We start from the raw sequence: 26,484 nt of genomic DNA, 5'->3' as shown, positions 1-26,484 counted from the left end.
TTTGAATAAAATTGAGTGGTAGAATATGATTAATGCATAATTTATTTTATTTTCAGTTATAATTTTATTTTAATGTGTGAGTTAAATGTATTGTGTTTATTGGGTCTTAAATATTGTTTAAAGCAATTAGAAAGCAAAAAAAAAAAAAATTAGAAAACATTAAATGAATCAACCAATAAGGAGAGACCAAAACCTTACTTTTATATATATGATATATTGCTTTAAACTTTGAAATGAGAAATATATTATAAACAATAATTTTACATGAGAAATATATTAATTTAGCCAACCAAAATATGAATATAAGTTTAGCCAACCAAAATAAATAAAAAATATTAAAATTTAACTAAAAATAATTTCTCTTGAAAGATAAATAAGTTAGTAGGAGGAATGAATTAATGTACAATTATTGGATAGGAGTTACATTTAAGTTAAATGGAGTTACATGTCTTTAATTATAAATAAATATTTTAACTTTTTATAACCTAAAATAAAAGGAATACCAAGTGGCTGAATCAAAATTCACATGATTTGGTTGTTTGTTGATATAAACTCAACACTTACACATAATATTTCAAAATAAAAAATATTACTTTTTAAGTGACAAACTAAATTAGTTTTCTTATAATATTATATGAATTCTTCAATCTCAATGATTTTTAAAACCCCAAGGATAACTTATATTTTTTTGGTTTTCACTCATCAATTTAATTTATAGTGCAAGATTTCATACTAATGGTTTCATCTTTAGAGAATTTAGTGAAATGATATTTTTAAAATTATATTTTATTTTTATATTTAAGTTCCAGTTCAATATGTTTTGTTTTTTGGATTATTTTTTATTTTGATTAAAGACACAAAAAACCAATTGTTTAATTATGTTCTTTTTGTTTTCAAAAACCTCAAATCATAAATATATATATATATATATATATTATATTGATCTATGCAGATTTATCAATGGGATCACAAAACAAAATAGTCTTTATAAATGGATAATTATATTGATCTTTAAATATTATATTATTAAAATGATACATGAATATGTGAGATAACCAGAGACATAATAGATAATTACATATGGATCATTTCAACTTTATGATCTTATTGTGTGGTGAATATTGCAAGAAAGTATGAAAATAATGACTTATAAGATGTTAATATAAAATAGAAAATGGAGATAAACATTTTAAAAGATTAAAATAAATATATAAGATATACATATCATACAAACTCTTAAACTAAGCTTTTACAATGATATTTGATTTGATTTTTTATAACCCATACAACAATAATAACAAAAAAAATACAAAACAAAACAAAACAAAATAAAAAAGAGATTTGAGAGTAGTAGAAGAAGATGAGAGAATGAAAAAGTGATAGACTAAGAGAATAAGATAAAGAGTATTTATAGGAAGAGAAATGATGAAAAATTACATTAAGAAAAATGAGAGTTACAATTCTAATTTATTGTTTTGTTTTAATACAATTGATTAATACAACTTAGTGGAGAAATAAAGTTAATGCATAATTTATAGGGAGAATTTATATGATTTCAGTTTTATATTATATGAGTTAAATGTGAAAATTAATTAGGTATAATTTTTTTTTGTTAAAATTGCATTGCCAAGTGGACCAATAAGGAGAGAGTGAAACTCTACTTTTATATATATGAACAACCGGAGCTATTACTCACTACATAAAAAAAAGTCTCCTATCCATAAATCCGCGCCTGCTTTTAGTTATACCACGTGGAAACACTCTTTAATGGATTGAATAAATCCTCCTCTATCTGTTGCGGGTCGAGGACTCCTTCCCCTTCTTCAAACTCCGATTCGATTTGCTATGACTTTTTATTACCGTCCAACCGTTACATATCTTACGCGTCGACTTGTTGAAGTAGTTCAATCGAGTCGATTCCATGATTATAAGTTCATTCCATACCGGACCAGACCGGAATAAGGTTATATACAAGTTCGAACTAATTGAATACTTGTGTCAGAAATTCCTCGAGTTATTATAGATTTAATATCAATTATTTTATTTATATATGGGTAACCCATATAACCCATTTAGCTGTTGGGTTTTAAATAATTGGATTTGGGTATATAAATTCAACCCATTATAATAAATGGATCGGAATGAACCCGCCCACAAAAGTCTCTAACCCATGTGGGTATGAGTCGGGTCGGGTCGGGTTACCCATTTTAACACCCTATTGATCTAGAACATTCGACATACTAGAATATTCGTTTCCTACCATTTTTTATTTGTTGGGGCTTGACAAAGTTTACTTGAGCCCAAAGTTAAGCCCATTCAAAACGAACCACGTCACTAACTTTTCTATTTTTTTTAATAAACTCCATATTATTTATGTCAGTGATAGCTCGCTGAACCTACCATACCACACCACATCATCCCTTCCCCTTCGACTCTCTCTGCGAATCTCCATACGACTCTTTTCTCTGCTTTCCGCTGTTTCTCCGCTGGTAAGCTTCCGTTTCCATCTCTTCTTAGATCTGTTCTTTTAGCTTTGGATTTCTCACCGAACGAGTGGATCTGAAAATACACACAGCTATTATTATGGGTAGTTCCGGCGACGTTAACTGGAAACTTGCGGACCACCCTAAGCTTCCCAAGGGTAAAACAATCGGATTAATTGTTCTCGATGGATGGGGTGAATCTGATCCTGATCAATACAATTGCATCCATAAAGCCCCAACTCCTGCCATGGATTCTCTTAAAAACGTATCTTTCCTTTTTTTTTTCCTTTGTTTCCATATATATTCACGAGAGATTCCGATTATGGAGTTCAATGGTTTGTTTGTGTTGTTCTGCAGGGGAGACCTGATACATGGAGGTTGATCAAAGCCCACGGTACTGCCGTTGGTCTTCCAAGCGAAGACGATATGGGAAACAGTGAAGTTGGCCACAATGCTCTTGGAGCCGGGAGAATTTACGCTCAAGGTGCTAAGCTTGTTGATCTCGCCCTTGCTTCTGGGAAAATCTATGAAGATGAAGGTTTCAAATACATCTCTGAAGCTTTTGAGAAAGGTACCGTGCATCTTATTGGTCTTTTAAGTGATGGTGGTGTTCACTCACGTCTCGATCAAGTTCAGGTACTCATTACTCTGCTTTTTTACACTTTGCTCTACAATTTCTATTGTAATGTTGGCCTTTTTTTTTTAATGTTATTGGATATTTGTTTGCGCAGTTGCTGCTAAAGGGTTTCGCAGAACGTGGTGCTAAGAGAATCCGCGTTCATATTCTTACTGATGGTCGTGATGTTTTGGATGGTTCTAGTGTTGGCTTTGTTGAAACTCTTGAAGCTGACCTTGCTGCTTTACGTTCGAAAGGTGTTGATTCTCAGGTTGCATCTGGTGGAGGTCGTATGTATGTCACAATGGACCGTTATGAGGTATGAACTCTTTTTCATTTAGATGAAATGTCAAGAATCTAGTTAGGAACTAGATTAGGCTTGGATTTGATTTCTATTGTTGCTTTAATTGTATTCTGTTTCTATCTCTTGCAGAATGATTGGACTGTTGTGAAACGTGGGTGGGATGCTCAAGTCCTTGGAGAAGCTCCCCACAAATTTAAAAGCGCTCTTGAAGCAGTTAAGACACTGAGAGCTGAACCTGGTGCTAATGACCAGTATTTGCCTCCGTTTGTCATTGTTGATGACAGCGGAAAGGCTGTTGGTCCAATTGTTGATGGCGACGCAGTTGTTACATTCAATTTCCGTGCTGATAGAATGGTCATGCATGCAAAGGCCCTTGAATATGAAGATTTCGATAAGTTTGATCGTGTGCGTGTCCCAAAGATACGTTACGCAGGAATGCTCCAATATGATGGAGAGCTAAAGCTCCCTAGCCGCTATCTTGTTTCCCCACCATTGATCGATAGAACTTCTGGTGAATATCTGGCACACAATGGAGTTCGTACTTTTGCTTGCAGGTTAACTTTTAGAATCTCTCAAATCTGCATATATATTCTCTTTTCCATATGTGTGTTGTCTTCAACTGCTTGCTGTTTCCTGGTTTATTTATTTTGCTGGAATTGGAATTAGAAATGAAACTGTGATAGAACTAGTCCTGTCTTCTCTCTGTCTCATGCTGTGAGGTTTCTTGCTGATTAAAACTAGCGAAATTGTAGTAGCTGTCTTTTTCTTGATGAGATTATACGGTTGATGGTAACTTACATTGAAATTTTATTTCACTGAAACAGTGAGACTGTGAAGTTTGGCCATGTCACCTTCTTTTGGAATGGCAACCGCTCTGGATATTTCAATGAAAAGTTAGAAGAGTACGTTGAGATTCCAAGTGATAGTGGAATATCATTCAACGTCCAGCCAAAGATGAAAGCACTGGAGATTGCCGAGAAAGCAAGGGATGCTATCCTTAGTGGCAAGTTTGACCAGGTAAGGTGTATTCTCTTATCATATTGTCTCAACCCACTACAAAATTTCGGCTTCTGAATTTGTTGTGAGTGAATTTGTAGGTGCGTGTTAACCTGCCAAATGGAGACATGGTGGGTCATACTGGTGATATTGACGCAACTGTTGTTGCCTGTGAAGCTGCTGATCTTGCTGTGAGGGTATGGTTTCAATCAAATTTGTGATATAGGAATGTTTAGAAACCGTTCTAAGTAGCAATGACTCACTGAGTTTTTGATCTCTGGTTTGCAGACAATCCTTGATGCCATAGAAAAGGTAGGAGGGATATATGTTGTGACTGCTGATCACGGAAATGCTGAGGACATGGTCAAAAGAGACAAAGCCGGCAAGCCTGCTCTTGATAAGGAAGGGAAGCTTCAGATTCTCACCTCTCACACCCTGAAACCAGTAAGTTCTAGCAGTACCGAAACAATTTGGGTTATGACCAGAATGTGGAAGTTGCTACTGAGCATAGATTATGCATGAGAAGTTTTATTACCACAAGTGGTTGTTGTGTCTTATGTGAAATTTGGATAATGATGTGTGTTTGTGTGCAGGTGCCAATTGCCATTGGAGGTCCTGGCTTGTCAGCAGGAGTTAGGTTCAGACAGGATATCGAGACACCTGGGCTTGCGAATGTAGCAGCGACAGTGATGAACCTCCATGGCTTTGTAGCCCCGAGCGACTATGAGACAAGTCTGATTGAAGTAGTCGACAAGTGATGATTCTGGTTGTACTTCCCTTAAATAGTCCTACTTGAGCCTCTCTAGACTTTGATTTTCTAAGTTACTGTTTTCACCACTCTCTAATAAGGCTCGTGATTTTTTGGGAGCCATACTAGCGGCCCTCTCACGATGTTGTTCACGTTGCAAACTACATTTTGATTTTGTATTTCGCAAAAACATAATCTGATTTATAAGGTGTTGTGAGTTACTAAACAAATTACATGAAGAAGCCTTTCATGTAAAGTAAGAGGTATGAGAATTTGAGGGCAGCTGTCAAACATTCTCGAACACATGGAAGAATATAAAAGAAAGTTGAAAAGAAACCTTTCATATTAAAAACAGAAATTAATATCGCTAATAGGAATATATCTCATTGTAATCAAGTTGTTTATATAGAAAGATATCAGTTAATATTCTTTTCATGCCTTTTTTGTGCATTCGAAAATCAATCTTTATAGTAAAAAATAATTCGAATAAAAATAACAATTGAACACTTCAATATTTATTTAATAAATAATTTTGTCATAAAGATATTTGCAAATTGATCTGGTCCGGTATGGTAGACAAAATAATTTTCCACGCTGCCCTTCCAGCCGTCCATTCACTAGTTGCCCCTCAACAACGCCAGATAACGTTCTAGATTCCAAGCTCAAGATCTAACGGTTAGCAAGCAGAGTCGTACCATCATACAAAAAACTATTCTTTTAAGAAAGTAAACGATATCGACGGTTATTAATCCCTCGTGTTTCAGTCAGAATGATCCAACGGATATGAAGCAACAAGGCCCAAATAGTTTTGTTTGCATCTGATAGAAACCCGTCCCCACTGGACGAGTGACGAACGCAAACCTCTGTGACCCTATTTTTCGAGACGATAAAAGGGCTAAGACTCGCTCTTTTCAAAGCCTCGCCTCTTCACCACAGAGAAAACTTCGTCTCCTCTCTTTGCTTCGCCGCTCTCATCTCCGTGAGAAAAAGGCGGAGTTTCTCTCTCTCTTTCCAGATATTTTGCTCATCCATCGATTCTCTTTAAGGTAACTCTCAGATCTGTTTACTCTTTATATATATGATCTCGTTGTTCTTCGAATTCATTTTTATTTCTTAGTTTCTTCGATCTGTGTTTCGTTTCTTAGATCTATAAGGTAAATGAGATGTTCCGATCCGTAGATCTGACTGTTCTATTGAGAAATGATGTTATCTGTTTGCTTTTTATCCCGATCGGAATGTGTACAGCTCATTTCCGAATCTTTGATGTATCTGTTTTATAGATCTGCTTATTATTTGTGAGTTTCTCTGATCTGCTATTTATCGGAATGGTTTGGATCTGTTGACTTTAGTTTCAAATGTATTGGATCTGTTGTTTGCGACTCTGTTTTTGGAAATTGTGATGCTGTGAAACCAGATTAAGTTTTTGATCTTATGATCTACCAGATCTTTACCTTTAACATATGTGGTTAGTGAATCTTTGTTACTTGTATCATCTTGCTTTGCTTTTATATCTTTAGTCTAGTAATCGTGTTTTGATCCCTCTAGATGTTTGAATTGAGCACTGTTGTTTCCAATAATCGTGGGTTAGTTTGTTTGAAACGTTTTCTGTGATATGCCTTTCAGTTTTGCTTGCTATTTTGATACTGATTTTGACTATTATTACGGGAGGTTCTTAGACTACTAGAATTACATTTCAAACTTGTGTTGGTAAAGCATTCTTTGATATACCTTACTGTTAGGCATATGATACTTACGTCTGGTTTTGTAATTTTGCAGAGTTCAAAATGGTTGATCAAGTTCAGCACCCCACTATTGCGCAGAAATCTGCTTACCAGAGGCCTTCTATGTACCAGAGGCATGCAACCTATGGAAACTACTCCAACGCTGCATTCCAGTTTCCTCCCACATCCAGGATGTTGGCCACAGCTGCATCTCCAGTCTTTGTCCAGGCTCCAGGAGAGAAAGGGTTCACTAACTTTGCTCTTGACTTTTTGATGGGAGGTGTTTCTGCTGCCGTCTCAAAGACTGCTGCTGCTCCCATTGAGCGTGTTAAGCTTTTGATCCAGAACCAGGATGAGATGATTAAAGCTGGCAGGCTCTCTGAGCCATACAAGGGTATTGGTGACTGTTTCGGCAGGACTGTGAAGGATGAAGGGTTTGGTTCTCTATGGAGAGGAAACACCGCCAATGTCATCCGTTACTTCCCCACCCAGGTTGGTTTAGTTTCACACTTGTTTTTATAGCTTTTGAAACAACTTGATTTTGTGCTAATCTCTTTCTTTTTTTTGTCTATGGTAGGCCCTGAACTTTGCCTTCAAGGATTACTTCAAAAGACTTTTCAACTTTAAGAAGGACAGAGATGGTTACTGGAAGTGGTTTGCCGGTAACTTGGCATCTGGAGGAGCAGCTGGTGCCTCTTCCCTTCTGTTCGTGTACTCCCTTGACTACGCCCGTACCCGTCTTGCCAATGATGCCAAGGCTGCAAAGAAAGGAGGTGGTGGTAGACAGTTTGATGGTCTTGTCGATGTTTACAGGAAGACTCTCAAGTCTGATGGTATTGCTGGTCTTTACCGTGGATTCAACATCTCTTGTGTTGGTATCATTGTCTACCGTGGTCTGTACTTTGGACTTTATGACTCTGTGAAGCCTGTTCTCCTCACTGGTGACTTGTCGGTTCGTATTGCTGTCTTTCTCTCTGAACTTGTGTGTTCTCTTACTTATCACTGGTTGGTTTTGACATGTTATTATTCTCCTTTGGTTATTTCAGGATAGTTTCTTCGCTAGTTTTGCTCTTGGATGGGTCATCACCAATGGTGCGGGTCTTGCATCTTACCCCATTGACACTGTCCGCAGAAGAATGATGATGACGTCAGGCGAGGCTGTCAAGTACAAGAGTTCCATGGACGCCTTTGCCCAGATCCTCAAGAACGAAGGAGCCAAGTCACTCTTCAAGGGAGCTGGTGCCAACATTCTCCGTGCCGTTGCAGGTGCTGGTGTGCTTTCCGGTTACGACAAATTGCAGCTGATTGTCTTCGGTAAGAAGTACGGATCAGGCGGTGCCTAAGTTCTTCTGCCTTCCTCTTTTTTTCGATTTTAATTGCGGTTTAAGACCCGTAAGAAACTGAGATGTTGATGAAATTTTTTTTGCTTAAGACTTAGGGAGGCATGAGCCCTAAACCAAATTTTATATCCTTCTGACGCCAACTTTTTTTACTTATGGAATAATTCATGTTTGTGAGAGTTGTTAGACTCTTCGATTTTAAAAGAATTTTGGATTTGTTGAGTTTTTATTTCCTTTACTTATTTTTTTTATTACTTTATTTTATAAATAATCTGCAATGTCTGATTAGTTTATCTAAGTTTCTTAATAGCTAGTAGTACCGTTACCCAAGCCTGGTAGAGAAATTTTTTAGTTCTGTTAATAGGATTAAACAGTGTCTATAGGAATGCTCCAAACTCAAATGTCGAGAAGGAGAGAAAAATTATTTGAACTTTGAAGAACCAATCTGAGCCTATTTGAAGTTCTGTTTATCGATTTCGCTCAGTCTTCTTTTTCCCACTTCACTTGGCTTCCTAAACCTGCAGCTCACTCGCATTGCATTAATAATTTCACTAGGAAAGCGAATGATTCACTGTTAGACACGATAAAATAAGCATGGTACATAAGAAAGTTTACAGATAGAGTTGCACATCGATTTGGAATTATGAACATTGATATAAATCAAGTGAAGCAAAAGAAGCTCCAATAAGAACACACCAAATAGAGGCTTGAGTTGACAAAAGGTGTCTCCGTAAGGTGTGAAATAAAATAGAAATAGACTGATGTGTTAGTGATGGATCTATTGACTCTTGTCTTTTTGCCATTTGTTTGCTGCCATTGGAAAGGATATTTCTCCGACAGGGATTACGATTTACACATATCAGATCACCATATGTCATATGTTTGGTGAAACAAACTAGAGCAAAAGTAGTGGTAACAAAGGTAGGGTTCATAGGTGGTTAGTGTAGTAAAGAGATTAAAGAAAGAAAATTGGAGTGGAGTGGAGGTTGTAATAGAGCCCTCAATTAGTAAAGTGAAAGTGTGTGTATGTGTGTCCCCAAGAGACTATAATTGAGTCTTTATGGAGCTCCGTGCCACACAAACCCCCTCTCGGCTTTTCTCACGTGTTTCTGAAACATATATCACTAAAAAAGCTTACCTCTTTCTCTTCTCTTTCATATTGGAGTCAAGATTACGAAATTGAAAGTTGCAATTATAAAAAACACTAATGCGGTTTTAAAAAGGAAAGTGTTCAAAGCCTATGTTTTTGAAAGGCTCCTCCTCAAACTCCGAGTCTTCTTCTTCCTCGTCAAGGTCACAATGGGTATTATCTCGGACAACTCTCAATCTTCCTCCTCCTCTACTCCTCCTGCTCCTTCCATCTTCTCCAGCTCCTTTGCCACTCGGTCTGTTCTCTCTCTCTCTCTCTCTCTCTCTTGTTCTTATCTATCTTCAGAGACCAATGTCAAAGTTTGTTCCTTTATGCATTGTTACTTGTCTGATGCATAAAGGATTCGTTTTTACCATATGAAATTGCAGCATATTCTCAGATGTTGAGGGAGACATCACAATCGTTGTGGATGGAGAGTCCTTTTTACTCCACAAGGTTAGTGAATACTAGTGATCTGTTTTTTTTTCATTGTTATTAACATTACACAAAGTGTTCGATGAAATTTAGTTAACGAGTTTCGGAATTTGTTTGTGTTGCAGTTTCCGCTGGTTGCTCGGTGTGGAAAGATTAGGAAAATGGTGGCAAAGATGAAGGAATCATCTTCGAACCTGTCGTATACAGAGCTCCGAGACTTTCCAGGTGGGTCTAAGACGTTTGAACTCGCCATGAAGTTCTGCTACGGGATCAACTTCGAGATTACAATCTCCAACGTGGTCGCTCTCCGCTGTGGAGCTGGTTATCTTGAGATGACTGAGGACTTTAAAGAAGAGAATTTGATCGCACGTACTGAGACTTACCTCGAGCAAGTTGCCTTTCGCAGTCTTGAAAAGTCTGTGGAAGTCCTCTGTTCTTGTGAGACACTTAACCCTCAAGACATTGCTGAAACTGCCCATATTCCTGAAAGGTGTGTTGAGGCCATCGCTGTGAATGCTTGCAGAGAGCAGTTAGTGTTGGGACTGTCACGGCTGAACCGAGGCAACGAGTCAGGGGAAAATAAGCGAGATTGTCCAGAGTGGTGGATTGAAGACCTCTCTGCTCTCAGGATTGACTATTACGCACGAGTTGTAACGGCGATGGCGATAACTGGTTTGCGGTCAGAGAGTATTATCATGTCTCTGATGCATTACGCTCAAGAATCGTTGAAAGGTATAAGAAACTGTAAAGAGCGGACCAAGGTTGACTCGGGTACGATTGAGAACGAGCAGAGGAATGTTGTTGAAGCCATTGTTAGCCTTTTCCCTAATGACAAAGTCCCATTGAGTTTCCTCTTCGGAATGTTGAGGGTAGGGAGTACCATAGACGTAGCCATCTCTTGCAGGCTTGAGCTCGAGCGGAGAATAGCTCAGCAGCTAGAAACAGTGTCTCTCGATGATCTACTCATACCTGTTCTCCGAGAGGGAGATTCAATGTATGATGTGGACACTGTCCATAGGATACTCGTTTGCTTTCTCAAGAAGATAGAGGATGAAGTGGAGTATGACGAAGATCATGAATGTTACGAGAATGAGACTGAGAATCTTACTGGCTCCACGTGCCATAGCTCATTACTGAAAGTGGGTCGGATCATGGATGCGTACTTGACAGAGATCGCACCAGACCCGTGTCTGAGTCTGCACAAGTTCATGTCATTGGTAGAGATATTGCCTGATTATGCACGTGTCATGGATGATGGGCTATACAGAGCTATTGATATGTTTCTCAAGGTAAAGTTTTACTTATATCCTTCCTTAAAAGGGAAGCCTTGTGTCTGTTTTTGGAACGTTTCGTATTGATAATAGTGGGAAATGTCTTTGTGATGATGGTTAGGGGCATCCGTCACTGAACGAGCAAGAATGCAAGAGTCTCTGCAAATTTATAGACACTCGGAAGCTTTCACAGGAAGCATGCAACCACGTGGCTCAAAATGATCGGTTGCCAGTGCAGATGGTGGTTCGTGTCCTCTACTCAGAACAGCTGCGTATGAAGAATGTTATGTCCGGAGATTCAGGGGAAGGGATTGTGCTGTCGTCTCAGAAACTTAGTAGTGGGAACGCGAGCGGAGCTGTGTCTCCGAGAGACACTTATGCATCGCTGAGGAGGGAGAACAGAGAGCTGAAGTTGGAGATCACGAGGGTGAGAGTGAGGCTGACTGAGTTAGAGAAGGAGCAGATTTTGATGAAACAAGGGATGATGGAGAAGCCAGGTCATGGTGGAACATTGCTGACCTCTCTTTCCAAAGGGATTGGTAGGATTTCGATATTTGGTGGAGGACCTACAGAAGAGAAGCGGCGGAAGGCTAACCGCAAGTCTAGGTCGAGGTTGGAGAGAAAAACCGGTAGGAGCCGAACAGAGTCTATGTTTTAGGTAGTTTGGTACATGTAAATACTGTATGCAATGAAAATGAGGTGTGATTCCTTAGTAATGAGTTGTGTATACATCGTGAAAAATCTTGAGTCTAGACAACATATTCTAGAGGAAATTGACTTTAAATTTTTTTTCAGTAATTATTCTCTCTTGAGTCTTGACAACATTTTGAAGATGAAAAGGATGAGACAGTAAAAAAACAGTTGATCTCCTGCTAAAAGGTGACAGTATCACAAGGCCAAAATGTGTCACTTATTTGTGGCCTAAGCAAAATATTAAATAAACTTGGGGGTGACAGGATCATGCTCTGGAAGTTTCAGGAGCTCCAACCAGGCGTGTCCTGATCTGCAGAGATGAGAAGAAGAGTTATTGGTAGAGATTGGGGGAATGGTGGGAAAGAAGAACAACCCTAAATTGAAAAGACCAAACCTGGGGAAGCTTCTGTCTGAAGGCGACGTCAAGGCGTGCATCTAAAGTGTTCTCGCAAACAATCTTGCCGTCTTGAGAGGCCAAGACCACCCCGCCAGAGCTTCACCAATCACACGTCACCATTGTTCAGATATATATGGAGAAGAAACGAGAGAGAAAGATTGAAAAAGAAGTATTACCAGTAAGGGTCGTGAGAATCAGGGAGCTTAGGATTAGGAGGTGGAGGGAGGAAGACCTTGTCGTCGATGGTGATCTTAGGAGACCCGACTTTAGCTTTGTCCGCGTACTGTCTTTTAGCATCCTCAATAACCGATTCAACAATCTTCTTGTCCATCTCTCTGCATCTCAGCAATACTGATGGCTCTTTCAGGCGCAGCAAACTCTGTACGCAGTAATGTATTATATAATGGTAAAGACGTGTGGGTATTGAGGGGAGAAAGGGTGAGAGATAGGAAAACCTCAATGATGAGACTCTTGAGAAGCTTCTTGTAATTGTTCTTGTCGTTGGAGACACGGAGAAGATCCTTAGCTGCAGAGGCTTTCATGGAGGTAACAATGTCGTCTTGTGCTTGAAGGTACTTGATCCTACTTGCATTCAGTTGCGTGGAGTAGTCGCTGAAGAGAGAAACATATATGGAATGAATGAGTTAAAGGGCCTAGTAAAAGGAGGAAGAAATAGAGGAAGCTAAGGAAGGGGAGAAAAAAAGCTGACATTCGCTTGCGGATATCGACCTGCTTGAGCTTGCGGTCATAATCTTGACGGAGCTTACGCTTGGCAGACTCAAGAAGCTGAAGTCTCTCAATGTTGAATTCCTCCTCGGCGGAGATGGAGATCTCGTTTGCTTTCTCTTCTGCTTCTTGCCGGATGAACCGGACCATCTGCTGTATCTGCTGTGACACATCCGCATCATTCATCTCTCTCTCTCTCTCTCTTTGTCTCTCTCAGACAACAACCATCACATCAAAACCACCTCCGTACGATGCTTTTATGTGTAAGTTGAGGTGTCTCCGCTTTTTGGTGCCAAATCTTCGTTTCATGGACCATTGACTCTTTCTTCATACCTGTTTTTGGCAATCCAGATTGTGTCATCCTCATGATAAGATGTGTGTATTGGGTCTTTATCGGTTCGGCCTAGTTTCATTGATTTTGATTAAACTTGACAAAAAAAATAGATGTTTGGTATTAAGCTTGCCCATAACACTCGCGTTGTTATATAATGTAAGTAGAAAAAGATGAGTATAATAAGCCTGGCGCTTTGAAGTTCTGTACATGGTAATAAACTTACATAGAAATAACAATGGCAAGAGAAATATTCTGCAAACTTATCTATCATAAGTTGCAGGAGAGTAAAATGAGATAAGAGAACCCTATGTCTCTCAAGATGATCGTAAGAATCACACAAACCCGCTTTCTTGACTCTTCTTTGTCCCAATCCCTTCACTTGGCTTCCTAAAGCTACACAGCACTCATATTGCACCCAGTATCGATATCAGTAAAAGCGAATACATCAGCTCGGTACTAAAACCTGCTATTCCTCTGTGAAAAATTTAGCGTGTTCCATCCCAGGTGGCGATTGAGGAGGGACTGCTGATTCAGCCCCAAGAAGGTGCCTTGCAGAGATGCCTTCAGACTTGTTTTCCTTTGCTGGAAGGGACTCAGATGCAGTAGACCTGGATGAGTTGCTTTTGTGCATTGATGATAAGAACTTTTTCTTTGAGAGATTTGTAGAAACTGATGAGACGACCGAGCTGAAGACACCAGATTCTTTTAATGCTTGTATAACAACCTGCAGTTTACCACCAACGTAATAAAGTTTTACAATTGACTTGCTAGAACCTAGAACTCAAGACACTTGTGTTTGGAACATTGTATGAAGAATTGCTGGGTCTTACCATTGGTGAATAAATGCGAGTCAGAATACCCTTCCTAAGAAGTTTTGTCTTCACCTCTTTGTCTCCCCATACAACGTGTTCACGGTACCTAAACAGGATACATTACTTTTGTATCAAGACCAGATATTTTGTAAAGAGTGCAAAACTATCAAGACCAGATATTGCCTCAAAAGTCAAAACATTTCCAACTTGTTAAAGAATGTTAAAAGTTTTCCATCGCACAAGTACCCAAGAAAGAATGCAAGTCTGCAGGTGAGGTTCTTACCAGCTTAACATTTCTTCTTCAGTTGCTGTCGACGCAATTATAAATGCCTACAATGTTCAGCATCCAGACGGCATCATTAAATAGTAAAAGGAGCTGAAATATAGAGATCTGAAATGACTAAGGAGTTTTAGAGATTTTAAGAAAAGATGCTCACAGATCTATCAAAGTCCAACATAAAGCATCTTTTCACATCTTCTTTTGTAGGCTTGCAGCCACATCGATCACGCCTGGATGTTAAGTCCGAAAATTTTGCATACGTGTAGTGTAGGACAGCAGCCTCCTCCAATTTGATCTCACTAACAAAAATTATCCGGTTAAAATATACAGAAAACGATTTGGCTTCACAGACAGGAAAATTAACTAAGCTATTAACCGTAACTACACTCCACTGCTAACTCCCTTAAGCTAGTTGCATGTTTCTATAGTAGACAGTAGACTAACAAGAAAGTCTTATCATATTCCTCAACCAACAGAAAATTTACTTATGTTTTAATCTATAATATACATACTTGGGAGTTTTCATGTAATTATGCCATCTGTGTGCTCCATTTGGACGGAGGTGATCTTGAACCCGAGCAACTGATTTGCCATTACCATAAGTCAAAAAGTAGTTTGGGTTATTTCGTGTTGCTTCTTTGTACATTCCGAAATATGTATCTTTAGGAAGATGATCGTAATTCTTCTTGAACATTGACACCTGCTTGCACCAAAAATATCTCAGAAAACATAACAAACAAAACAAAAAACTGTTGACACTACAATACTCCAGTTTAATCAACTCTCGCAGGTAAAATGAGTAAAAAACTGAGTTATACCTCTGTGAAAGGATCCTTGATATCATCTCGTTCTACGCTGCTTTCCTAAAGACAAAATCCAAAACAATAATGCAGAGCCAGGCCAGGTCATATAAGGAACTCTACACTCACAACACTAGCTGATAATATGCAATGTAAGAATCAGATGTCAAACTCACATAATTTGGAAATATAACCATATCCACATTTGGAGGAACATCAAGCAGCAACCGTCTCAATGAGTACTCACGAGCACCTGCTGGGTATATTAGCTCATCTGTGTCAAGATGAAGTATCCAATCCATGCTCGCATCCTGATATGTAGTTAGAACAATTAGACATTGAACATTACATGAGACATGAACAAAAATCAACTAAATACGACGAATAAAATTGCTTACCCTTGCCATGACAATAGCCATTTCCATGTTGAGAGATTGTTTGACAAATAACTCATAATTGCAGGGCTTATAAAAGAAAGACGACAGCCACGTCTCATTCCAAATCCGGCTAACGAAGCAAAGCAAAAATAAAGGATGACAGTGAAATGATCAGTAGCAGAAATCACAATATAATGCTATAAGTCCCAGAACATACAAAGACAAAACATGTACTTAGAGCCTCCCAGAGCTCATGATATGCAACAAATATGCAATGACATAGTCTACTAACCTCTTTGCCTGCTTCTCCTCAAGCTCTTTCGTCCTGTATATTACCTTAACCCCCTGAAAGAGACATCGGACTACATTTAGTCCACTTATGCCTACAGGACTAACGTGCTAGGAGCTAAACAGCTAAAAATAAGTAACGCAACCGAAGATAAGTAGCTCAACTCACGGGAATAGACTCCAAAACTTTTGAAATACTCGGAGTAGCAGCTTTCCCTTCTACGAAAAGAAAAAACGTGGAGACGCCAAGAACCTTATGGTAGAACATCCATGGTAGAATCTGATCCAATCCAGCTGATGTACTAGTCGTAATACATATCTGTAACAATAGCAATGTCAGAATCATATACATTGGGAACAAAAAGGTAAAGTATTTACAAATACAGATCTGATCAAAAAACTTAAACTTTAGAATCCAGATCGATCCAAAAAAACTCTAAAGCAGTGGGATTTGAGATAACCTTAGGCTTTAAGTTAGTATCAACACCAAACTTCCAATCACCATAGTAAGGGAAAGAAGGAGAAGAGCTGCGAGCTAGATTAGAGCAGTCGGAGGAAGAAGAATGGTGAGCCTTAGGGGAGACAGATGAAACAGTCTCCATGCCGGGAAAGACCTCGTGATTGAGATCGGAACCGCCAGGAACCGAGGTAGAGGAACGAACAGAAGCAGATGCAGGATCGGCTAAACCACCGCCTCGCCATTGGAGGATAAAAGCGAGACAAGCAAGAGAAACTGGAAGTAATGTAAGAAGAAGAAGGAGCCTAGAGACGAAAGAGTGGTTTGATGAAGAAGAAGAAGATGATGATGATGAAGAAGATGAAATCAGTGGAGCTCTATGATGGTGACTCGATTTCATAGTAGCTCCTCCAATTTCAAACAGAAAAAAAAAAAATGTTTATGAGGAAGAAGACGACTCAATTCTTAGATCTTTCTTCTTCTTCTTCCTTTTTTTGTTTTTTGTTTTTTTTTGTTCTTTGATTTAGTTGTCACTGATTCTGAGATCTAATCGATAAAATTGAATTTGAACCCTATTACTGTATATAATATCATCAAATCAAATAATCTCCTTTATTATAGTATTAAATAATAAAATAATAAAAATTGGGAGATCTTCTTCTATTCTTGCTTATTTTATTTTATTAATTTTTTTTTCTGAAACAAAACTTTTTTGTTTGTTTTAGGTTGGTCCCTTAACAATTAAGAGAAACACCATAAAACATTTTACACGTTTCATCACATTTTGAGCTTATTATGCACTTCCTTAATTAAAATTCGTCTTTTCTAATAATTTGTAGACAATAATAAACATATTTATGGTTTGTATTATTATTATTAGTATCGTGGATTTTAAAAACCTAGACGCGTGAAGCCCATTAAGGAACAATTTGGGCTGGGCCTGTTCATATAAGATCGGATCGTTTCTCGTTATTTCTTACAATGTAAGTCTTACTACACCTATATATTTGTTTTTATTACTAGCCCATTTTTTTTCTCTCCCCGTTTCTCCTTCTACCATCATCACCTTTCTCGTTCACTTGCCTTCAGATCTGACTGGCAGCGAGCGATTTCTTTTTCTTCTCCGGTCTCTCCCTCTCTCTTCTCGTCGCCGTTGGCGCTTCCTTCTCGGCTGTGGATCTGTTTCTAACCTCGGATTTTCTCTTACCGCGATCAGTGGTCAAACATGGCTGCGGCCAACGCCCCAATCACGATGAAGGAGGTCCTGACGGTGAGTTCTCTTTCCTTTATCACTCTTCTCTTTCGATAAATATATGTGTATCTCATTGGATCGAGCGTTGTATTGATCGATTTAGATGTTTCCGTAGCTTAACTCTCTCGTTTCTGATAATTTAATCTATGCTGAAACTGTTGTTTTATTGATTCCAGCTTCTTATTGTTCTGAATTCTGATGGATCGTTGTTTTTGCTCTCTATTTTGTTTTTTTAAACGGATCGCTTGTTCGGGGAATGCATGTTTCTGATTCAATTTCTCTAAATATGTTCAGATCTGTGTTACGATCCCGGATTTTTATGTTGTTTTGTAGTGTACAATGTACTTATATACTCGGATCTCGTTACTATGTATATGGAACAATGTGACATAACGCTTCGTTTTTGATTTTTTTGATTTGCAGCTTCCGAGCGTTGGGATCAATCAGCAATTCATTACGTTTACTAATGTTACTATGGAGTCCGACAAGTATATCTGTGTACGAGAGACGGCACCACAAAACAGTGTTGTAATCATAGATATGAATATGCCGATGCAGCCTTTAAGAAGGCCTATTACTGCAGATTCTGCTCTTATGAATCCAAACTCGAGGATCCTTGCTTTAAAAGGTATTTTAATTGTTTCCTTCTATTGAAAAAATCGCTGTGCTGTGATTATCGGTCATGACACCCATAGGAGTTTGCCACTTAGAGCCAACATTGCTTCTTCGTCTAGTTGGTGACATATTGCTATCTATTTCGGTTATCTGTTAATTTTCCTTGCTCTCAACTTTGTATTCATGCCTTCATATTGGATCGTATCTTAAAACCAGATGATTAGAATAGAAATCTTGTTTGTTTGATGTTTCCGTATATTGGATATTACTTTTTTCTTCCTTACTTAGTTGTTCACTTTTCTGTTTAATTTTTCTACAGCCCAAGTTCCAGGAACTACTCAGGATCATCTACAGATATTTAACATCGAAGCAAAAGCAAAGTTGAAATCGCATCAGATGCCTGAGCAGGTGAGTGTTGATGCAAAGATATTGTAACCCATTATCTTTGCTGTTGCACTTCATGTACCCTCATTTTTTTTGGAATATTTATCTTTCATGTGTTTACAGGTTGTCTTTTGGAAATGGATTACACCAAAGATGTTGGGGCTGGTCACACAGACTTCCGTGTATCATTGGTCAATTGAAGGTTGTATATCTTTCAGCATACTATTAAATTTTTCATATCATGTGTTTGTGTTACTAATTTTGTTTCGATGTTTTCTAGGTGATACTGAGCCAGTTAAGATGTTTGATAGAACGGCAAATTTGGCCAACAATCAAATTATAAACTATAAGTGCTCTCCTAATGAGAAGTGGTTGGTTTTAATTGGAATTGCTCCTGGCTCTCCTGAGGTAGGTTTACTGTGCCATATATTAGGTTAAATAAAGACATCAAAACTACAGACATGTTGCAAATTCCTGACTGATCTTGTCTTCATTATTATTTTGTAGAGACAACAATTAGTAAAAGGAAATATGCAGCTTTTCTCCGTGGATCAACAGCGGAGCCAGGCCCTTGAGGCACATGCTGCGTCATTTGCGCAGTTTAAGGTAACTACTTGTTTTTTTTGGCGAATTCGTTCTATGGTCTAATCTTGAACTGTAGTTTGACTTGCAACATTATTAATATTAGGTCCCTGGGAATGAGAATCCTTCTATTCTTATATCCTTTGCAAGCAAGAGTTTTAATGCTGGGCAGATAACATCAAAGTTGCATGTCATTGAACTTGGTGCCCAACCCGGTTAGCTTCCTCTACACAACTATATTTCCCAGTTATTTAGTGTATTTGGTAACATTTTTATTTGGCTATCATCTGATCTTTAAAGGTTGGCGATTTTTTTACCAGGAAAACCATCATTTACAAAGAAGCAAGCAGATCTCTTTTTCCCCCCTGATTTTGCTGATGATTTTCCTGTTGCCATGCAGGTTTGTTGTTGCTTGATTATTAGTTATATTCGTAAGTTGTTAGTGAAAATTTCTTGGCACTAATTTTTCCTTTTCCTGACAGGTCTCTCACAAATTTAACTTAATATATGTTATCACCAAGCTTGGCCTGTTGTTTGTATACGATCTAGAGACTGCTTCTGCTATCTACAGAAATAGGATTAGTCCCGACCCAATTTTCTTGACTTCCGAAGCTTCCTCAGTTGGGGGTTTCTATGCCATTAATAGGCGAGGACAAGTTCTTTTGGCAACAGTAAACGAGGCTACCATTATACCTTTTATTAGTGGCCAAGTATGTTAATCTTTTATGCTTTTTTTTTCCCGTTACAAGCTACCCATATCATCATGCCATGCTAATAAATCTATGCTTTTGTTTCGCAGTTGAACAATTTGGAACTTGCTGTCAATCTTGCTAAAAGAGGAAACCTCCCAGGTGCAGAAAATCTGGTATGCGTATTTTTATCATGGATCTGTTGTCTTGGTGAAGTAAATATACTGGAAAAAGGGCAGCCTGTAGAAAAAGAATGTCATTTGGTAATGTGAAATTTCTCATATCCAGTTCGGATGTTGTAGGTTGTCCAGCGGTTCCAAGAGTTGTTCGCTCAAACAAAGTACAAGGAGGCTGCTGAGCTTGCTGCTGAATCTCCTCAAGGAATTCTAAGGACACCTGATACAGTGGCCAAATTTCAGGTATCAATTCCATATCTAAGCACCTATGTGTGAACATGTTTATTATTATTAAATGTAGGTAACATTAACTTGAAATTACAACGTTGCACTAATAATTTTGCAGAGTGTTCCTGTACAAGCTGGACAAACTCCTCCACTGTTACAGTATTTTGGGACTCTTTTGACTAGAGGGAAGCTCAATTCATATGAGTCACTGGAACTATCTCGGCTTGTTGTGAACCAAAACAAGAAGAACCTCCTGGAAAACTGGTTGGCAGAGGATAAGCTAGAATGCAGTGAAGAACTTGGAGACCTTGTCAAGGTAATTTTGAAATGGAAAATCTTTTCTTTAACTTGTGTTATATATCTCCTATAGTATGTTGTAACGATAAACCTTCTTATTCCAGACTGTGGATAATGATCTTGCTTTGAAAATATACATCAAAGCTCGGGCGACTCCAAAAGTTGTAGCTGCTTTTGCAGAAAGAAGGGAGTTTGACAAAATACTGATTTACTCAAAGCAGGTAAGCAACAAGATCTGTAGTTTAGCCTCTGCTGCTATGGTTAGCCTAAAGTTCATTGTGCTCATGAAGTACCATTGTTTCATATTGTGACTTCAGGTTGGGTACACACCTGATTACATGTTTCTTCTGCAAACCATACTCCGTACAGATCCTCAGGTTAGTGTGGCCCTTGGTTCTTGCTACATATTAAACTATGAAAGGAAGGTCGTAGTTTACTGGATATTTGTTGTATAAGCACATGAAGATTCATGAATCAGTTAACATGTTAAATAATTTTGACCTGACGGTATATAGAATGAAAAAGGTTTCCCCGTATTAATATCAATAGTCTTTTAATTGGTATTTGCAGGGAGCAGTAAATTTTGCATTAATGATGTCTCAAATGGAAGGAGGTTGTCCAGTTGACTACAACACCATCACTGATCTTTTTCTTCAGGTAGGTGAATAAGTATAAAATTTTGTATGCACCAATATTACTTGTTATGCTCCTATATACAGTAGATGCAAATGGGTGCTAATATATCTATTTGTGCATGTACAGAGAAATCTGATCCGAGAAGCAACTGCTTTCCTTCTGGATGTGCTGAAGCCAAATTTACCTGAGCATGCGTTTCTACAAACTAAGGTTGAAAATTGTTGCCACCTTGTATCTATCCGTTCTTTCTTGATTCACCCTCTTTCCTCAGACTATTTTAACCATTTGTCAACACAGGTTCTGGAGATCAATTTGGTAACCTTTCCTAATGTGGCTGATGCGATATTAGCAAATGGAATGTTCAGCCACTATGACCGGCCTCGTGTTGCTCAACTTTGTGAAAAGGCTGGACTTTATATCCAATCCTTGAAGGTTGGTATTCGTTTTTTGCCTTTTTTCCTGGCCAAATATATGTATAATCTTTTCATCTTCTAACTTCTTTTCCTTATGATTTTTGCAGCATTACTCAGAGTTACCTGATATAAAACGTGTAATTGTGAACACACATGCTATCGAGCCACAGGTAGTGCCTCTGAAATATATTTTGGTTGCTAAACTCCTAGATGGTAAAGTTGCTGCATAACACTCTGCTTAATATGCAGGCTCTTGTTGAGTTTTTTGGCACTCTTTCTAGCGAATGGGCTATGGAGTGCATGAAGGATCTGTTGCTGGTCAACCTTAGAGGCAATCTGCAGATAATCGTTCAGGTAAGTGGTGTATGATTTGTATGATATGATGAATCTTTTTTTTTTTTTGTGACACTAATGAGTCCATGCAATTGCAGGCTTGCAAGGAGTACTGTGAGCAACTAGGTGTTGATGCATGTATTAAGCTCTTTGAGCAGTTCAAGTCATACGAAGGGCTATACTTTTTCCTAGGTTCATATTTGAGTATGAGGTGATTTTACATAAAATCTTGTTTCGTTCCTGTAAACATGCGTGATTCTTTTATCTATATGCTCGTGTTGACAATGTTTTCTTTCTGTGTTTAGTGAGGATCCGGAGATTCACTTCAAGTACATTGAAGCTGCTGCCAAGACTGGTCAAATAAAGGAGGTTGAGCGTGTAACTAGAGAATCTAACTTCTATGATGCTGAAAAGACGAAAAACTTTTTGATGGAAGCTAAGCTGCCTGATGCACGACCTTTGATAAATGTCTGCGACCGTTTCGGCTTTGTGCCTGATCTTACTCATTACCTCTACACAAACAACATGCTTCGTTACATTGAAGGTTACGTACAAAAGGTATAAGGTTTCTTGGAACTATTTTTAATGCGTTGGACCGCAGTTTTTTAATAAAATATTTATACGTTTGATTCCTTGTAAAGGTGAACCCTGCGAATGCTCCTTTAGTTGTGGGACAGTTGCTTGATGATGAATGCCCTGAAGATTTTATCAAAGGCCTTATTCTTTCTGTTCGTTCGTTGCTTCCTGTTGAACCACTTGTGGAGGAATGCGAGAAGAGGTGAATCCTTTTGGTCATTCTGGTTTCAGTTCATAATTATGTCTGTTTGTTTAGGAAACACTAATATGTTTCTGCTTTTTCAGAAATCGACTTCGTCTCCTCACTCAATTCTTGGAGCATCTAGTTAGTGAGGGAAGCCAAGACGTGCATGTCCATAATGCCTTGGGTAAAATTATCATCGACAGTAACAACAACCCAGAGCATTTCCTGACCACCAACCCTTACTACGACTCTAAGGTTGTGGGTAAATACTGTGAGAAACGTGATCCTACGCTGGCGGTTGTGGCATACAGAAGAGGACAATGTGATGAGGAACTCATCAATGTTACTAACAAAAACTCTTTGTTCAAGTTACAAGCCAGGTATTTTATCATTATATATGAAAATTCTTACTTTTCAAATACTGGTGACTCTGTAGATTGTTAATACTCGAGTTTACATTGTAGGTATGTAGTGGAGAGGATGGATGGTGATCTCTGGGATAAGGTTCTCGAGGAAAGCAATGAGTATAGACGACAACTTATTGACCAAGTTGTGTCTACTGCTTTACCTGAAAGCAAGAGCCCGGAGCAAGTTTCTGCAGCTGTTAAAGCATTCATGACTGCTGATCTGCCACACGAGCTTATTGAGCTTCTTGAAAAGATAGTTCTTCAAAATTCTGCCTTCAGTGGGAATTTTAATCTGCAAAATCTGCTTATATTGACTGCTATTAAGGCAGATCCATCTAGAGTTATGGATTACATTAACAGGCTGGACAACTTTGATGGACCTGCTGTTGGAGAAGTTGCAGTTGAAGCCCAATTGTATGAGGAAGCATTTGCTATCTTCAAGAAGTTTAACTTAAATGTTCAGGCTGTCAATGTATTGCTGGATAACGTCAGAAGCATTGAGCGTGCAGTTGAGTTTGCTTTCCGGGTTGAAGAAGATTCTGTTTGGAGCCAAGTAGCTAAGGCACAACTCAGGGAAGGACTTGTCAGTGATGCAATTGAGTCATTTATCCGCGCTGATGATGCCACTCATTTCTTGGAGGTCATTCGTGTCTCTGAAGATACTGATGTCTATGATGACTTGGTCAAATACCTTCTGATGGTTAGACAGAAGGTGAAGGAACCCAAGGTTGACAGTGAGCTCATCTATGCATATGCAAAGATCGATAGGTTAGGTGAGATTGAAGAATTCATTCTGATGCCAAACGTTGCTAATCTACAAAGTGTTGGTGATCGCCTGTATGACGAAACTCTCTATGAGGCTGCAAAAATAATCTATGCGTTCATATCAAACTGGGGTAAATTAGCCGTCACACTTGTGAAGTTGCAACAGTTCCAAGGTGCTGTTGATGCTGCAAGGAAAGCAAACAGCGCAAAGACATGGAAGGAAGTATGCTTTGCTTGCGTTGATGCAGAAGAGTTCCGGTTGGCCCAAATCTGTGGTCTTAACATTATCATTCAGGTGAATACCTGATCTTAGTTGATACAAAAGTTCCATCTTATGATAGTATAGCCCAATGAATCTCATTTATAACTCGGTTAATCTTTTGGTACTTAATAGGTGGATGACTTGGAGGAAGTCAGCGAGTACTACCAGAACAGAGGGTGCTTCAATGAATTAATCTCACTTATGGAGAGTGGACTTGGGCTGGAACGTGCCCACATGGGTATCTTTACTGAGTTGGGTGTACTCTATGCTAGATATCGTTATGAAAAACTTATGGAACACATCAAGTTATTTTCAACTCGCCTCAATATTCCCAAGCTTATACGGGCCTGTGATGAACAACAGCACTGGCAGGAACTTACCTATCTGTATATTCAATATGATGAGTTTGATAATGCTGCGACAACTGTTATGAACCATTCTCCTGAAGCGTGGGAGCACATGCAATTTAAAGACATTGTTGCCAAGGTAGCAAATGTTGAATTGTACTACAAGGCTGTGCACTTCTACTTGCAAGAGCATCCTGATATAATCAACGATCTTCTCAACGTGCTTGCGTTACGGTTAGACCACACTCGTGTTGTTGATATAATGCGGAAGGTTAGAAGCTGACCGATAACTCTTTTTTTCTCTAAAAACAACTGAGCATTACTTAACAGTCAGTTTCTTCTTATCGCAGGCTGGTCACTTAAAACTTATCAAGCCATACATGATTGCAGTTCAGAGCAACAATGTCTCTGCTGTTAATGAGGCTCTGAATGAGATATACGTGGAAGAAGAAGACTATGATAGGTTGCGCGAGTCTATTGATTTACATGACAGCTTTGACCAGATTGGCCTTGCTCAGAAGGTAGAGTTTAAACCTGCTACACCTTTAATATCTTCTGTCTTTATAAATATAATTAGCGATGGCCTGTGCGATAATATAATCTTCCTGTGAATGATGCGAACAGATCGAGAAGCACGAGCTTGTTGAAATGAGACGTGTGGCTGCATATATCTACAAGAAAGCGGGTAGATGGAAGCAATCAATTGCTTTATCAAAGAAAGACAACATGTACAAAGACTGTATGGAAACTGCTTCACAATCCGGCGAACATGAACTTGCAGAACAACTACTGGTGTATTTCATTGAACAGGTATGATGATGGTTAGGCATTTCGAGATGCTACGGCTAGCCATTCATTTTGCTTAGCAGATTAGAAAGATAATTGGTAAATAATATCCCTTGTCTTATAATATGCTTGATTATACAGGGCAAAAAGGAATGCTTTGCCACATGTCTCTTTGTATGTTATGACTTAATCCGACCAGATGTGGCTCTAGAACTTGCCTGGATCAACAATATGATGGACTTTGTCTTCCCGTATCTCCTCCAGGTGATCTATGCTGACCCTCAAATACACTCTTTTGATTCTCTATTCGATGAGATGGAACCATTATTTGAACACTGTGATGAATTTTTTTGATCCGGTCCTTTTTTCTTTGTAGTTTATCCGAGAATACTCTGGCAAAGTGGATGAGCTAATAAAGGACAAGATAGAGGCACAAAAAGAAGTGAAGGCCAAAGAGCAGGAAGAGAAGGAGGTCATGTCCCAACAGGTAATAACCACACAGCTACACTCGGTATCACTCAGAATCGTTCTCTCTGAAGATTACAGTTTAAAAGAGTTTTGGTTTTTTTTGTTAAACAGAACATGTACGCCCAGCTATTGCCACTTGCTTTACCTGCACCACCGATGCCAGGAATGGGAGGTGGTGGTGGGTATGGTCCTCCACCAACAATGGGCGGTATGCCAGGAATGCCGCCCATGCCAGCATATGGAATGCCACCGATGGGAGGCTACTAAGACACAAACTTATGTTTTAATATCCGCATTTGGAGAGAGTTATCAGAAACGCATAGTCGGCCCAATTTGCTAGGGAGGTGTTCGTCTTAGACAATATCTGACCAGAATTTTGTCTGGGAATAATGTGGATAATAACCTAATTTCGTTGTAATATTTTGTGGTGGTTAGATGAGTCATTTTTTGTTGTTGTTGAAAGCCATTTATCTTGGGAGGAGAGTGACTCGTATGAGTTTGTAGTTGTACGTTCTTTCTGCATTTCTTTTCATTTGATTTTCGATTCCTTAAACCGATTTAGAGTTGCACCTTTGTTGTTGGTAGTTAATATGAGACAATTGAATGGACTTGTTAGTACATTTTCATTGTGATAATGCGTCTATGCAAAAAAAAATAATAATAATAATAATGAGTAAGTGATAAATTTCTGTATCATTTTTTCATTGCTCAAGTATTACAACTTTTGCCCTATTCACAATCACGTTGATAAATTACTTTGATTGAATATCATTTTCATCAACAGATAATGATATACAGAGGCAATCAACATTTTACTTTGTCAATAGAAACTTTAACGACATGAAACTTAGAAATGCAATGCGTAAGTAAAACATAT

The 26,484-nt window shown here is 38.5% G+C and overlaps 6 protein-coding genes across 6 annotated transcripts; 4 read left to right on the top strand and 2 right to left on the bottom strand.

Moving 5' to 3' along the window:
* Window positions 1-2,296: 2,296 nt before the first annotated feature.
* On the top strand, window positions 2,297-5,377 carry LOC104745010 (putative 2,3-bisphosphoglycerate-independent phosphoglycerate mutase 2). Its single transcript, XM_010466164.3, has 9 exons — window positions 2,297-2,489; window positions 2,576-2,748; window positions 2,841-3,119; window positions 3,215-3,418; window positions 3,533-3,957; window positions 4,228-4,420; window positions 4,501-4,596; window positions 4,688-4,843; window positions 4,993-5,377. The coding sequence occupies exons 2-9, from the start codon at window positions 2,584-2,586 to the stop codon at window positions 5,155-5,157; spliced, it is 1,683 nt and encodes a 560-aa protein (XP_010464466.1). The 5' UTR covers window positions 2,297-2,489; window positions 2,576-2,583; the 3' UTR covers window positions 5,158-5,377.
* Window positions 5,378-6,027: 650 nt separating this feature from the next.
* On the top strand, window positions 6,028-8,437 carry LOC104745009 (ADP/ATP translocase 1, mitochondrial). Its single transcript, XM_087487998.1, has 4 exons — window positions 6,028-6,193; window positions 6,926-7,360; window positions 7,446-7,820; window positions 7,915-8,437. Exons 2-4 carry the CDS (start codon window positions 6,932-6,934, stop codon window positions 8,209-8,211), a joined length of 1,101 nt encoding a protein of 366 aa, XP_087344124.1. The 5' UTR covers window positions 6,028-6,193; window positions 6,926-6,931; the 3' UTR covers window positions 8,212-8,437.
* Window positions 8,438-9,198: 761 nt separating this feature from the next.
* LOC104745008 (BTB/POZ domain-containing protein At3g08570-like) lies at window positions 9,199-11,841 on the top strand. The gene is made up of 4 exons (XM_010466162.3): window positions 9,199-9,593; window positions 9,727-9,793; window positions 9,898-11,061; window positions 11,165-11,841. The coding sequence occupies exons 1-4, from the start codon at window positions 9,508-9,510 to the stop codon at window positions 11,699-11,701; spliced, it is 1,854 nt and encodes a 617-aa protein (XP_010464464.2). The 5' UTR covers window positions 9,199-9,507; the 3' UTR covers window positions 11,702-11,841.
* Window positions 11,808-13,115, bottom strand: LOC104745007 (V-type proton ATPase subunit E2-like). Its single transcript, XM_010466161.3, has 5 exons — window positions 12,843-13,115; window positions 12,589-12,745; window positions 12,310-12,512; window positions 12,131-12,230; window positions 11,808-12,046 (listed from the first exon to the last, which is right to left on the bottom strand). The coding sequence occupies exons 1-5, from the start codon at window positions 13,043-13,045 to the stop codon at window positions 12,002-12,004; spliced, it is 708 nt and encodes a 235-aa protein (XP_010464463.2). The 5' UTR covers window positions 13,046-13,115; the 3' UTR covers window positions 11,808-12,001.
* A 204-nt stretch (window positions 13,116-13,319) lies between these two features.
* LOC104745006 (glycosyltransferase-like KOBITO 1) lies at window positions 13,320-16,964 on the bottom strand. Its single transcript, XM_010466160.3, has 11 exons — window positions 16,212-16,964; window positions 15,920-16,069; window positions 15,755-15,807; window positions 15,484-15,592; window positions 15,262-15,396; window positions 15,104-15,148; window positions 14,798-14,985; window positions 14,443-14,584; window positions 14,289-14,335; window positions 14,024-14,111; window positions 13,320-13,917 (listed from the first exon to the last, which is right to left on the bottom strand). Exons 1-11 carry the CDS (start codon window positions 16,605-16,607, stop codon window positions 13,660-13,662), a joined length of 1,611 nt encoding a protein of 536 aa, XP_010464462.1. The 5' UTR covers window positions 16,608-16,964; the 3' UTR covers window positions 13,320-13,659.
* Window positions 16,965-17,185: 221 nt separating this feature from the next.
* On the top strand, window positions 17,186-26,160 carry LOC104745005 (clathrin heavy chain 2). The gene is made up of 30 exons (XM_087487997.1): window positions 17,186-17,477; window positions 17,883-18,087; window positions 18,394-18,482; window positions 18,582-18,660; window positions 18,739-18,866; window positions 18,966-19,064; window positions 19,147-19,255; window positions 19,361-19,440; window positions 19,523-19,750; window positions 19,840-19,905; window positions 20,032-20,148; window positions 20,252-20,449; window positions 20,535-20,651; window positions 20,748-20,807; window positions 21,001-21,087; window positions 21,193-21,276; window positions 21,364-21,498; window positions 21,587-21,649; window positions 21,729-21,833; window positions 21,911-22,023; window positions 22,118-22,370; window positions 22,454-22,590; window positions 22,674-22,952; window positions 23,037-24,039; window positions 24,139-24,624; window positions 24,704-24,874; window positions 24,978-25,163; window positions 25,281-25,403; window positions 25,516-25,626; window positions 25,719-26,160. The coding sequence occupies exons 1-30, from the start codon at window positions 17,433-17,435 to the stop codon at window positions 25,872-25,874; spliced, it is 5,112 nt and encodes a 1,703-aa protein (XP_087344123.1). The 5' UTR covers window positions 17,186-17,432; the 3' UTR covers window positions 25,875-26,160.
* Window positions 26,161-26,484: the final 324 nt, after the last annotated feature.

The sequence above is a fragment of the Camelina sativa genome, chromosome 15, assembly GCF_030686135.1.
Source record: "Camelina sativa cultivar CO46 ecotype springtype chromosome 15, ASM3068613v1".
Taxonomy (NCBI): Eukaryota; Viridiplantae; Streptophyta; class Magnoliopsida; order Brassicales; family Brassicaceae; genus Camelina; species Camelina sativa.
The sequence above is the reverse complement of the archived record's forward strand: the minus strand, read 5'-3'. Positions and strand labels throughout refer to the sequence as shown.

Excerpts from the sequence above, each read along its gene's own strand:
- LOC104745010 (XM_010466164.3), top strand. The coding sequence starts at position 2,584 with ATGGGTAGTTCCGGCGACGTTAACTGGAAACTTGCGGACCACCCTAAG. Across the intron at positions 2,749-2,840 it reads CCATGGATTCTCTTAAAAAC|GGGAGACCTGATACATGGAG; the intron begins GTATCTTTCCTT and ends GTTGTTCTGCAG. Across the intron at positions 3,958-4,227 it reads GTTCGTACTTTTGCTTGCAG|TGAGACTGTGAAGTTTGGCC; the intron begins GTTAACTTTTAG and ends TCACTGAAACAG.
- LOC104745009 (XM_087487998.1), top strand. The coding sequence starts at position 6,932 with ATGGTTGATCAAGTTCAGCACCCCACTATTGCGCAGAAATCTGCTTAC. Across the intron at positions 7,361-7,445 it reads TCCGTTACTTCCCCACCCAG|GCCCTGAACTTTGCCTTCAA; the intron begins GTTGGTTTAGTT and ends TGTCTATGGTAG. Across the intron at positions 7,821-7,914 it reads TCCTCACTGGTGACTTGTCG|GATAGTTTCTTCGCTAGTTT; the intron begins GTTCGTATTGCT and ends TGGTTATTTCAG.
- LOC104745008 (XM_010466162.3), top strand. The coding sequence starts at position 9,508 with ATGGGTATTATCTCGGACAACTCTCAATCTTCCTCCTCCTCTACTCCT. Across the intron at positions 9,594-9,726 it reads TCCAGCTCCTTTGCCACTCG|CATATTCTCAGATGTTGAGG; the intron begins GTCTGTTCTCTC and ends ATGAAATTGCAG. Across the intron at positions 11,062-11,164 it reads CTATTGATATGTTTCTCAAG|GGGCATCCGTCACTGAACGA; the intron begins GTAAAGTTTTAC and ends GATGATGGTTAG.
- LOC104745007 (XM_010466161.3), bottom strand. The coding sequence starts at position 13,045 with ATGAATGATGCGGATGTGTCACAGCAGATACAGCAGATGGTCCGGTTC. Across the intron at positions 12,513-12,588 it reads TCAAGAGTCTCATCATTGAG|AGTTTGCTGCGCCTGAAAGA; the intron begins GTTTTCCTATCT and ends TACTGCGTACAG. Across the intron at positions 12,231-12,309 it reads GATTCTCACGACCCTTACTG|CTCTGGCGGGGTGGTCTTGG; the intron begins GTAATACTTCTT and ends TGATTGGTGAAG.
- LOC104745006 (XM_010466160.3), bottom strand. The coding sequence starts at position 16,607 with ATGAAATCGAGTCACCATCATAGAGCTCCACTGATTTCATCTTCTTCA. Across the intron at positions 16,070-16,211 it reads ATACTAACTTAAAGCCTAAG|ATATGTATTACGACTAGTAC; the intron begins GTTATCTCAAAT and ends CTATTGTTACAG. Across the intron at positions 15,397-15,483 it reads TGGCTATTGTCATGGCAAGG|GATGCGAGCATGGATTGGAT; the intron begins GTAAGCAATTTT and ends ACTACATATCAG.
- LOC104745005 (XM_087487997.1), top strand. The coding sequence starts at position 17,433 with ATGGCTGCGGCCAACGCCCCAATCACGATGAAGGAGGTCCTGACG. Across the intron at positions 19,751-19,839 it reads TACCTTTTATTAGTGGCCAA|TTGAACAATTTGGAACTTGC; the intron begins GTATGTTAATCT and ends TTTGTTTCGCAG. Across the intron at positions 20,808-21,000 it reads TACTCCGTACAGATCCTCAG|GGAGCAGTAAATTTTGCATT; the intron begins GTTAGTGTGGCC and ends TGGTATTTGCAG.